This window comes from Gopherus evgoodei, unplaced genomic scaffold, assembly GCF_007399415.2.
Source record: "Gopherus evgoodei ecotype Sinaloan lineage unplaced genomic scaffold, rGopEvg1_v1.p scaffold_35_arrow_ctg1, whole genome shotgun sequence".
In the NCBI taxonomy this organism is placed as follows: domain Eukaryota; kingdom Metazoa; phylum Chordata; order Testudines; family Testudinidae; genus Gopherus; species Gopherus evgoodei.
In genome coordinates this window covers 4,788,234-4,799,079 of record NW_022060027.1, presented here as the reverse complement: position 1 = coordinate 4,799,079, position 10,846 = coordinate 4,788,234, and the positions used below count along the sequence as shown (strand labels likewise).

Here is a 10,846-nt window from a genome sequence, read left to right as displayed (position 1 = left end):
AGCAATCCATCCATCCATCCATTCCCCCATCTACCCTTCTCCCCATCCATCCATCCATCCTCCCATCTACCCTTCTCCCCATCCATCCATCCATCCATTTATTCCCCCATCTACCCTTCCCCTCAGCCGTCCCGCCATCCATCCATCCATCCGCCCATCTACCCGTCTCTCCATCCATCCATCCATCCCCCCACCTACCCTTCTCCCCAGCTGTCCATCCATCCATCCACCTACCTGTCTCTCCAGCTATCCATCCATCCCCCCATCTACCCTTCTCCCCAGCCGTCCATTCATCCGCCTAGCTACCCTTCCCCTCAGCCATCCCTCCATCCATCCATCCATCCTCCCATCTATCCTTCTCCCCATCCATCCATCCATCCGCCCATCTACCCTTCTGCTCAGCCGTCCATCCATCCATCTGCCCATCTACCCTTCTCCCCAGCTGTCCATCCTTCCATCCATCCCCCATCTACCCTTCTCCCCAGCTGTCCATCCATCCGCCCATCTACCCTTCCCCTCAACTGTCTCTCCATCCATCCTCCCATCTACCCTTCTCTGCATCCATCCATCCATCCATCTATCCACCCCCCATCTACCCTTCTCCCCAGCCGTCTATCCATCCATCCATCCATCCACCCATCTAACCTTCTCCCTGTCCATTTATGCATCCCCCATCTACCCTTCTCCTCAGCTGTCTATCCTTCCATCCATCCCCCATCTACCCTTCTCCCCAGCCGTCCATCCATCCATCCTTCCATCCATCCATCCCATCTACTCTTCTCCCCATCTATCCATCCATCCATTACCCTTCTCCCCATCCATCCATTTCCCATCTACACTTCTCCCCATCCATCCATCCATCCATCCGCCCATCTACCCTTCTCCCCAGCCGTCTATCCATCCATCCATCCATCCATCCATCCGCCCATCTACTCTTCTCCCCATCCATCCATCCCCCATCTATCCTTCCATCCATCCCTCCATCTACCCTTCTCCCCAGGGATCCATCCACCCATCTCCCCCTCTCCCCATCAATCTACCCCCATCTACCCTGTTCCACATCCATCCATCCATCCACCCCTATGTACCCTTTTACCCATTCCTCCAGCAGTGACAGGTGGGCTGCTGGTGGAGACTGAGGGGCACTGGCAGGGCTGGGGGGAGCCCAGGGCTGGGCTAGCAGGGGGCTGCAGGTTGGGAGTGAGGGGGCACTGGCAGGGCTGGGGGGAGCCCAGGGCTAGGCTAGCAGGGGGGTGCATGTTAGAAGTGAGAGAAGTGACTCTGCTCCTCTCCCCAGACCTAGTGCTGGAGCAGGGGTCCCCTGGCCCCTCGGCTGGGCTGTGAGGAATGGGGGTCATTGGCCCTAGGAGACCCTCTCTCGTCTCCTCACACCGTCCCCCTCATTCCTCTCTCCCCCACACTCCACTCACCACCCTGTACCCCACTCCTCCTCTCCCCAGGCTGGGACCTGCTTCTCTCATCACTGCTGGGAGCCATGACTGCCCCGGACTCCTGGGTCCCCTTCCGGCTGCCCTTCCAGCTCAGCCTCTACCTGCTGGCCATCATGACCTTCTCCTTCCTCATCCACCTATGCAGCTGGTTCCCCACCGCAAGGAAGAGGCTCCCCTCCCCAAATGCCATGGACAGGTCCCCATCCCCCTCCAAAGCCTCCACCACAGAGCGGGGCATGTGGACCGTGAACTCTGCCGGGCGCCTGGGGAACCAGATGGGGGAATACGCCACCCTCTACGCCCTGGCCAAGATGAACGGGCGCCAGGCCTACATCCTCCCGGAGATGCACCAGCAGCTGGCGCCGCTCTTCCGCATCACCCTGCCCGTGCTGTCCAGCGACATGGTCCAGAACATCCCGTGGAAGGACTACGGGCTTCACGACTGGATGTCGGAGGAGTACAGGCACATCGAGGGGCAATACGTTCGGCTGACGGGCTACCCCTGCTCCTGGACCTTCTACCACCACCTCCGGCAGGAGATCCTCCAGGAATTCTCTTTCCACGACCACGTCAAGGAGGAGGCCAACCGGTACCTGGCCGGGCTGCGTGGGCAGCGCCGGAACGTGACCTACGTGGGCGTGCACGTCCGGAGGGGGGACTACGTCCAGGAGATGCCCAAGTTCTGGAAGGGGGTTGTGGCAGACAAGGCCTACCTGGAGAAGGCCATGGGCTATTTCCGGGCCAAGTACCAGGAGCCGGTCTTTGTGGTGACCAGCAACGGGATGGAGTGGTGCCGGGAGAACATCGACACGTCCTTGCGGGGGGACGTGTATTTCTCAGGGGACGGGAAGGAGTCGTCGCCAGGGAGGGACTTTGCTCTCTTGGCCCATTGCAACCACACAATCATGACCATCGGGACCTTCGGCATTTGGGTCGGCTACCTGGTCGGTGGGGAGACCATCTACTTGGCCAACTACATGCTCCCCGATTCCCCCTTCCTCAAGATCTTCAAGCCTGAGGCCGCCTTCCTGCCTGAGTGGATCGGGATCGATGCCGATCTCTCCCCCCTGCGGCGTGGGACATCTGGCTAAAGGAGCTCAGCTGGTGGCCACAGGCTGCCAATGGGATCCACCCACCAGGACTCGGCCGGTCGGCCGAGGAGGGGGCACCTGGGACCCCTGGCTGATGTCTGCTACGCTGGGGAGATAGGGGGAGATTGGAGCTGGGCTGGTGGGGTTCAGAGCCCACACAGAGGAGCCAATGACCTACACTGGACAACTTCTCATAGGAGCATCCAGAGAAATGGGCCCATCTCCATCTGCAAGGTTGAATGGTTAGAGTGGGGAGACTGGGAGCCAGAACTCCTGGGTTCTCCCCCTGGCTCTGATAGGAGTGTGGGGTGTAGTGGGTGGGGGCTGGGAGCCAGGATGCCTGGGTTCTATCCCCAGCATGGAGGGAAAACCAACTTCATTAGCTAGGTCAGGTAACGCTTGATAAGCGTTGGCCTTTGTTTACGTTAAAGGACTTTTGTTTTCTATTGTCATCTGTTCCTTCCATCGCTGCTGCGTGCAGAGCCTCTCCTCTGCCTGAAACACACCTCCCTGCTGCGTGTGACTGCAAGCGCGGGGGGGGGGGGGGCGGGGTGAGAAACTGGGGCACACGGCTCCTTTGGGGGCAGAGGAGCTGGGATTTCTGGGAGTAGCCACTGGCAGGGGCTGGCTAGCAGGCAGGGAAGCGTCAAAGGAATTCGGGTACCAGGATGCAACTACTGTTAACCTGCCAGGCAAAATGAGTGTTCCCAGGTTCTCTCCCTGGCTCTGCGAGGGGAGTGGTGTCTAGTGGTTGGAGTGGGGGGGGCGCTGGGAGCCAGGACTCCTGGGTTCTCTCCCTGGCTTTGGAAGGGGAGTGGGGGCTAGTGGTTAGAGCAGGGGGCTGGGAGCCAGGATGCCTGGATTCTCTCCCTGGCTCTGGGAGGGGTGTGGGGTCTGTGGATTAGAGCAGGGAGCAGGGAAAGACGCCCCATAGAGGGGAAAGGTTCTGGGTCCCACCCCCGACCCGCAGGGCCCCTGGGCAGCTCCTCCACTCTGGACAGGAGCCCATGGATGGACGGCCCCTGACACTCAGAGATGCTTTATTGGCGGTGCGGGGGAAGGATTGAAAGCCGAGGGGTGACACTGCGGGGTGCTGTGGCCAGGGGAGACCTTGGGGGAAAGGAATGGGGAGTGGTAGAATCAGGGTGGGGCTCGGGGGGGGGGCAGTTCTCTGGGGTCCATCCTCTTGTTCCCGCCCCCCCCACATCGGCAATTCTCTGCTCCTGCCAGAGAGAAACAGAAAGACAAAGAGGAAACTGAAACCACCAAGAAAATGTACCAGCCCCATCCTCCATCTGAGCTCGGGGAGCCCGGCCCCACATCTCCCAGCAGGGGGCGCTCTGGGGTATGGGGCAGGAATGCTGGCTCGGGGGGGGGGTCCTGGTGACCCCAGCCCCACGTCTCCCAGCAGGGGACTCTGTGGGGTGTGGGGCAGAAGTGCCAGCTGTGGGGAGGCGGGTCCCCATGGCCCCAGCCCCACGTCTCCCAGCAGGAGGCTCTGTGGGGTGTGGGGCAGAAGTGCCAGCTGTGGGGAGGCGGGTCCCTGCGACCCCAGCTCCACGTCTTCCAGTGGGGGACTCTGTGGGGTATGGGGCAGGAGCCCTGGCTGTGGGGGGGAGCCCCCGGTGACCCCAGTCCCATCTTTCCCAGCAGGGGGTGCTGTGGGGCTCAGGGGAGGGTGGGGGGGTCACCTACTCAGGCCTGCCCAGCCCCCGAGGTCTCGAATTTCTTCTTCCTCCCCTCCATGCCACTCAGGGCATCGATGTTCTTGCGCCAGTCGCCCACTTCCCGGTTCTCCTGTGGGGGGGGCAGACAGGGTCAGTCCTGATACCCCAGAGTGGGGGGGGGGCTTCCCCTGCTCCCTCCCAGCTTCCCCTGCCCCCCACAGCCTCTAATTCCCGGCTCCCCCTGCCCCCCACAGCCTCTAACTCCCGGCTTCCCCTGCTGCCCCCCACAGCCTCTAACTCCCGGCTTCCCCTGCTGCCCCCCAGCCTCTCCCTCTCGGCTCCCCCTGCCCCTCTCCAGCCTTTCCCTCCCGGTTCCTCCTGCCCCCCTCAGCCTCTCTCTCCCATCTCCCCCTCCCAGCCCCCTCAACCTCTCCCTCCCAGCTCCCCCTGCCACCCTCCGCCTCTCCCTTCCAGTTCCTCCTGCTCCCACCAGCCTCTCCCTCTCGGTTCCTCCTGCCCCCCACCAGCCTCTCCCTCCCAGCTCCCCCTGCCACCCTCCGCCTCTCCCTTCCAGTTCCTCCTGCTCCCACCAGCCTCTCCCTCTCGGTTCCTCCTGCCCCCCCCCAACCTCTCCCTCTCGGCTCCTCCTGCCCCCCCAGCCTCTCCCTCCCGGTCCCCGCAACCTCTCCCTCCCAGTTCCCTCTGCCCCCACCAGCCTCTCCCTCCCGGCCCCCGCAACCTCTCCCTCCCGGCTCCCTCTGCCCGCACCAGCCTCTCCCTCCCGGCCCCCCCAACCTCTCCCTCTCGGCTCCTCCTGCCCCCCCCAACCTCTCCCTCCCGGCTCCCCCTGCCCCCCCCAGCCTCCCCCTCCCGGCTGCCCCGCTCACCTTCTCCGCATCGTCCTTCTTGACCTGCTTGAGGTTGGCGCGCAGGTCCATGGAGACCTTGTGCTTGGAGCCCAGCAGCGCCTGCATCATGGCGTCGGCTGACAGCCGGACCCGCCGCAGCGCCGGGCGCTTGAACTTGCCCCGCAGGTCGAAGATCTTCTGGTTCAGATCCTCGATCTGGGGGTCAGAGCGGTGGGGGAGGGGGGATCAGCTGGGGGCGTGCTAACCTGGCAGGCAGATGCCCCCAGATGGCACTAGGGGGCGCAGTGCTGCGGGAAATGAGCAGTGGGGGGCGGAGCTTAAGGGGGCGGAGCTAAACCCCAGCCCTGCAGCACCATCTAGTGACCTGTTTTGTTACTGCAGCTGGAGGGTCGCTCAGTCTCTGTGGCCCTTTCGCAGGGTGGGGTGGGTGGGTACGTGGGGGGCTCTGGCTGGAGTTTGGGGTGTCTGGGCTGGCCAGGGGGTGGAAGAGGAGCCGGGGGGTGCCCGTCCCAGCTGTACCTCATTGATGTTCTTGCTGACCCGAACCTGCATGTCGTAGCGCTCCTCGTCCACACGGTCCACGCGGGCGTGCAGCTCCCGGCACAGCTCCTGGGGGCGGGGGGAGAAAGTAAGAGAAAAGGGTTCCCCTCTCTGCCCCCCTGACCCATGCCCCCACCCTACCCCCAGGGCTCACCCACGCCCCCTCACCGCCCTCCCACCCAGCCACCCAGCTCTCCTCCCCCCTGCCTGGGGGTCCAAGGGGGGGTTACCTGCAGCTCAGCAAGGGGCAGGCTGGCCAGGGCGAGCGGGGTGCAGTGCTCAGCCAGGTACCGCTGCTTCTCCCGGCCCCGCTCCTCCTCCTCCTGCTCCAGCTCCTGCTTCGCGATCTGCAGCATCAGCGTCTGGGGGGCATGAGGGGGGCTTGGTGACACCCCTTAGTCTGACCCACAGGCCCAGCTACTCCGGCGTCCAGCCCCCTCCCCAGACCCACTCACAGGCCCATCGATACCAGTATCCCACCCCCTCCCCAGACCCACCCATGGGCCCATCTACCCCGGCGTCCAGCCCCCTCCCCAGACCTGTCCCACGGACCCACCTACCCCGGCCTCCAGCCCCCTCCCCAGACCTGTCTCACGGGTCCATCTACTCAGGTCCCTTGCCTCCTCCCCAGACCCACCCACGGGCCCAGCTACCCCGGCATCCAGCCCCTTCCCCAAACCAACCCACAGGCCCATCGATACCAGTATCCCACCCCTCCCCAGACCCACCCACGGGCCCATCTACCCCGGCCTCCAGCCCCCTCCCCAGTCCTGTCCCACGGGTCCATCTACTCTGGCCTCCCGTCCCGTCCCCCCACAGACCCACCCATGAGCCCATCTACCCCGGCCTCCCACCCCCTCCCCAGACCTGTCCCACGGATCCATCTACCCCGGCCTCCTGCCCCATCCCCAGACCCAGCCACAGGCCCATCTACCCTTGCCTCCCGCTCCCTCCCCAGACCCAGCCATGAGCCCATCTACCCCGGTCACCTGCACCCTCCCCAGACCCAGCCACAGGCCCATCGACCCTGGCCTCCCGCCCCCTCACACAGGCGGGAAGCCTGAGACGTTACCTTGAGCTGTAATTTCCGAGATGCCGTAATCTTGGATTTTTTCTGCATTAGAACAAGTGAGAGGGTTTTTATTTGGTGTTTTATGAGAGCTACTCAGGACAGCTCTCCTGTCGCGCCGGGAGCTGCACAGACACCCCCCGCCACACTGACCGAGATCAGGGCCCTGTCGCGCCGGGAGCTGCACAGACACCCCCCCACACACCGACCGAGATCAGGGCCCTGTCGCGCCGGGAGCTGCACAGACTCCCCCCACACACACACCGACCGAGATCAGGGAGCTGCAAACCTCCCCCTCCCCGACCGAGGGGGCTTCTGGGGCAGAGCCAGGAACCAGCCCCAGCACTTCGGGGTCCCAGCCCAGAGCCTTTCGCGGGGAGCACGTCACCCCAGGCCCAGCGCCCACCTTCATGTGCGGCTCCGTTGCGTAGGCCCGGTAGTTGGCGGAAGATTTGCGTCGGAGGGGTGGGACGTTGGCTGGCGGTCGGGCCGGAGGAGCCGGCTTGGGGGGCTCCGGTTCTTGGGGCCCCTCCTCAGCTGCCTCTTCCTCCTCCTCTACCACTTCCTCCTCTTCCTCCTCCTCCTCCTCGTACTGGGGGTGTGTGAGGAATTCAGGGCGTCACCCCACTTTGCACCGAGGTGCCTGGGTGGCCTCAGCAAGCCAGGGAGGGGGAATAACCCAACCCTCCTCCCCTGCTTACAGGCAAAGACCCCGAAAAATTTGGAAAGTGGGTGGAGTTATTGATCCAGGGGGGAGGGGACACAATGGTGATGACACCAGGGGGGGCAACGTCCAGGAGGTTATATATAGCAGGGGGCCAGCTGGTTAGGGGTTGTGAATGGGGCTTGGGGCCTTTCCCCTCTAGGGGTCGCCGGCTCCCACCCAGCCCCAGGGCAGAGACGGCTGGTCGGGGGGGGGGGCGCTTTCCTCTAGAGGTGCCAGCTCCCACCTGCCCCAGGCAGAGATGGCTGGCCCAGGGGGACTTTCCCCTCTAGGGGGCACCGTCTGTGACCCAGGCCCAGGTAGGGGCAGCCAGTGAAAGTGGCTTTGATTTCACAGAACAGCCCCCCCCACACCCCATGGTGCTGCCCCAGAGATTCCCCGGGTGTAGCAGGGGAAAGCCCCGCCCCCCGGCTCCTCCTTACGGTGACGTCTTCCCTGCAGAGAAAGAGAGATGGACGGCAATTAGGCTCAGGAAGCCCCCGTCTACGCCCCCCCCAACCGGCGCCTCCTGCTGGCAGGACCCAAAGCCCCTTGCAAAGCGATCGACACTCCTCCACCCCCACAAGCCAGGGGATTTGCCCCCTTTGGCATATGGGGAAACAGAGGCACAGAGCGGGGGCAGGGATGTACCCCCTCAAAAAGCACACGGTCCTGGCTCCCAGCCCCTCCCACTCTAACCACTAGACACCACTCCCCTCCCAGAGCCAGGGAGAAAACCCAGGAGTCCTGGCTCCCAGCTCCCAACTTCCTGCCCCACCCAGGCTCTACCCACTAGACAACACTCCCTTCCCAGAGCTGAACAAGTCAAAAGCAAGTTACTCACTGGTCTGCCATCAGGAACAGGTGAGTTTCACTATAAACAGCTGGAAAGAGAAAATGGAAAAATATTATTTGCTTTGCCCAGGCTCTAGATCCGGGCTCGGGGGGAGCGGGGGGGAGAATGGGGTGTGGAGCCTGTCCCCTCTAGGGGGCGCCAGCTCCCACCCGGACCCAGGGCAGGGACTGGCTGGCTCAGGGGGTGGGGGCCTGGGAAGGACCCTGCCCTGAGGTCGTTATCTCCCCCAGCCCCGACTCCTTTCCCCTATTTGGGGCGGGAGCCGCTCGGGCCGATAAGCCCCTAAGTGGTTATTGCTAAATATAAATCCCTTATCAGGGGGAGGGGGTCCCAGCCTGGCAGCTCAGAGGGTGGAGGAATAGGACGGAATGGGAGCCCCATCTCCGAGTCTGGGGGCTGGGGGGGGGAGCTCTGGAAGATCCAGCCGGCCCCTGGAGATGCTGCGATGGGGGAAGATGGGGGGGCAGCTGTGGGCTGGGGGGCTGGGGTCCCCCACGCTCATCTGGGTTGAAAACATTCCCCTGCAGTCGGTCTCCCCCTCGCCAGAGTTGGGGGGATGGTGCCCTCCTGTCCATCTCCCCCAGGGGATGGGGGGGCAGAGGAGCCCCTCCCGTCCATCTCCCATAAGGATCAGTGGGGCACAGATGGGTCCCTTCTTGTCCATTCCTCCAGGGGTCAGTGGGTCCCGTCCCATCCACCCCCCCAGGGGTCAGTGGGGGGCAGGAGGGGTCCCTTCCCATCCATCCTCCCAGGGGTCAGCGGGGGGTAGGGGGGTTCCCTCCGGTCCACTACCCCCAGGGGCCAGTGGGGGTCAGTGGGTCCCCTCCCATCCATCTCCTCCCAGGGGTCAGTGAGGGGTGGGGGGGGTCCCCTTCTGTCCATCTGCTGTAAAGATTAGTGGGGCGCAGATGGGTCCCCTCCCATACATCCCTCCAGGGGTCAGCAGGGGTCAGTGGTCCCCTCCCATCCATCCCCTCCCAGGGGTCAGTGGGGGGCAGAGGATCCCCTCCTGTTCATCCCCCCAGGGGTCAGTGGGGGGGCAGGGGGTCCCCTCCCATCCAGCCCCCAGAGGTCAATGGGGAGCAGGCGGTCCCCTCCCGTCCATTCTCCCAAGGGTCAATGAGGGGCAGGAGGTCCCCTCCCGTCCATCCCCCCCAAGAGTCAGTGGGGGGCAGGGGGTCCCCTCCCATCCATCCCCCCAAGGGTCAGTGGGGGGCAGGGGGGTCCCCTCCCATCCATCCCCCCAGGGGTCAATGGGGAGCAGGCGGTCCCCTCCCGTCCATCCCCCCAGGGGTCAGTGGGGGGCAGGGGGTCCCCTCCCGTCCATCCCCCCAAGGGTCAGTGGGGGGCAGGGGGTCCCCTCCTGTCCATCCCCCCAGGGGCAGGGGTCCCCCCCCAGGACAGGGGCTCCCCGGCCGGGTTACCCGAGTGTCCGGACTCCGGAGGCGGCGCGGGGCTGGGCCGGGGCCGGGCCGGGGCCGGCGGGTTAAGAAGGGGCCGGAGCCGCCGCCCCGTGCGGGGACCGAGGGGAGGGGCCGGCGGGCGCTGGGGGGCAGGGCCGGGCTGTCCCGGTGTGTATGTGTGACTGTGTGTGTGTCTCTGCTGCCCCTGGTGTGTGTGTGTCTCTGTGGGTGTGTGTCACTGTCTGCGTCTCTGTACGCCCAGGGGTGTGTGTGTGTGTGTCACTGTGTGTGTCCCTGTGCATCCAGGGGTGTGTGTGTGTCCCTGCCTCTCCTGCTGTGTGTGTGTGTGTGTGTGTGTGTCCCTGTGCGTGTGTGTGACTGTGTGTGTCCAGGTCTGTGTGTGTGTGTCTCTGCTGCCCCTGGTGTGTGTGTGTCACTGTGGGTGTGTGTCACTGTCTGCGTCCCTGTACGCCCAGGGGTGTGTGTGTGTCCCTGCCCCTCCTGCTGTGTTTGTGTATTAGTGTGTGTCTCCCTGTGCATCCAGGTCTGTGTGTGTGTGTGTGTCCCTGTGTGTGACTGCGTGTGTCCAGGTCTCTGTGTGTGTGTCACTGTGTCCCTGTGCATCCAGGTCTCTGTGTGTGTGTGATTGTGTGTGTGTCTCTGCTGCCCCTGGTGTGTGTGTGTCACTGTGGGTGTGCGTCACTGTCTGTGTCCCTGTATGCCCAGGTGCGTGTGTGTGTATCCCTGCCCCTCCTGTTGTGTGTGTGTCAGTATGTGTGTCCCTGTGTGCCCAGGTCTCTGTGTGCGTGTCACTGTGTGTGTCCCTGTGCATCCAGGTCTGTGTATGCATGTGTGTGTGTGTGTCCCTGCACCTCCTGCTCTGTGTGTGTGTGTCCCTGTGTTTGTGTGTGTGTGCATGTCTCTGTGTCCCCTGTTGTGTGTGTGTGTGTGTGACTGTGTCCCTGCACCTCCTGCTCTGTGTCCGTGTGTCCCCTGCGTGTGTCACTATGTGTGTCCCTGCACCTCCTGCTCTTTGTGTGTGTGCCCCTCTGTGTGTGTCCCTGGGTCCCCTGCTGTGTCTGTGTCTCCCTGTGTGTGTTTGTGTGTGTCACTATGTGTCCCTGTGCCCCCTGCTCTCTCTGTGTGTGTCCCTGTGCTTGAACTGAAGGGATAAGGTTCGCGAGTTTTGTCATTCTT

At 63.9% G+C, this 10,846-nt stretch overlaps 2 protein-coding genes across 3 annotated transcripts; one reads left to right on the top strand and one right to left on the bottom strand.

Moving 5' to 3' along the window:
* The first annotated feature begins 1,459 nt into the window (after window positions 1-1,459).
* Window positions 1,460-2,607, top strand: LOC115641651 (galactoside 2-alpha-L-fucosyltransferase 2-like). The gene has a single exon (XM_030544988.1). The coding sequence runs from the start codon at window positions 1,496-1,498 to the stop codon at window positions 2,540-2,542; it is 1,047 nt and encodes a 348-aa protein (XP_030400848.1). The 5' UTR covers window positions 1,460-1,495; the 3' UTR covers window positions 2,543-2,607.
* Window positions 2,608-3,565: 958 nt separating this feature from the next.
* On the bottom strand, window positions 3,566-9,759 carry TNNI3 (troponin I3, cardiac type). Of its 2 annotated transcripts, none has more exons than XM_030544955.1 (10): window positions 9,671-9,759; window positions 8,235-8,274; window positions 7,834-7,846; window positions 7,094-7,279; window positions 6,691-6,732; window positions 5,849-5,980; window positions 5,598-5,687; window positions 5,097-5,273; window positions 4,234-4,339; window positions 3,566-3,765 (listed from the first exon to the last, which is right to left on the bottom strand). In XM_030544955.1, the coding sequence occupies exons 2-9, from the start codon at window positions 8,243-8,245 to the stop codon at window positions 4,238-4,240; spliced, it is 753 nt and encodes a 250-aa protein (XP_030400815.1). In that variant the 5' UTR covers window positions 8,246-8,274; window positions 9,671-9,759; the 3' UTR covers window positions 3,566-3,765; window positions 4,234-4,237. The 2 variants fall into 2 exon arrangements, with proteins under 2 accessions (XP_030400815.1, XP_030400814.1); XM_030544954.1 differs by having other exon boundaries at window positions 4,238-4,339.
* Window positions 9,760-10,846: the final 1,087 nt, after the last annotated feature.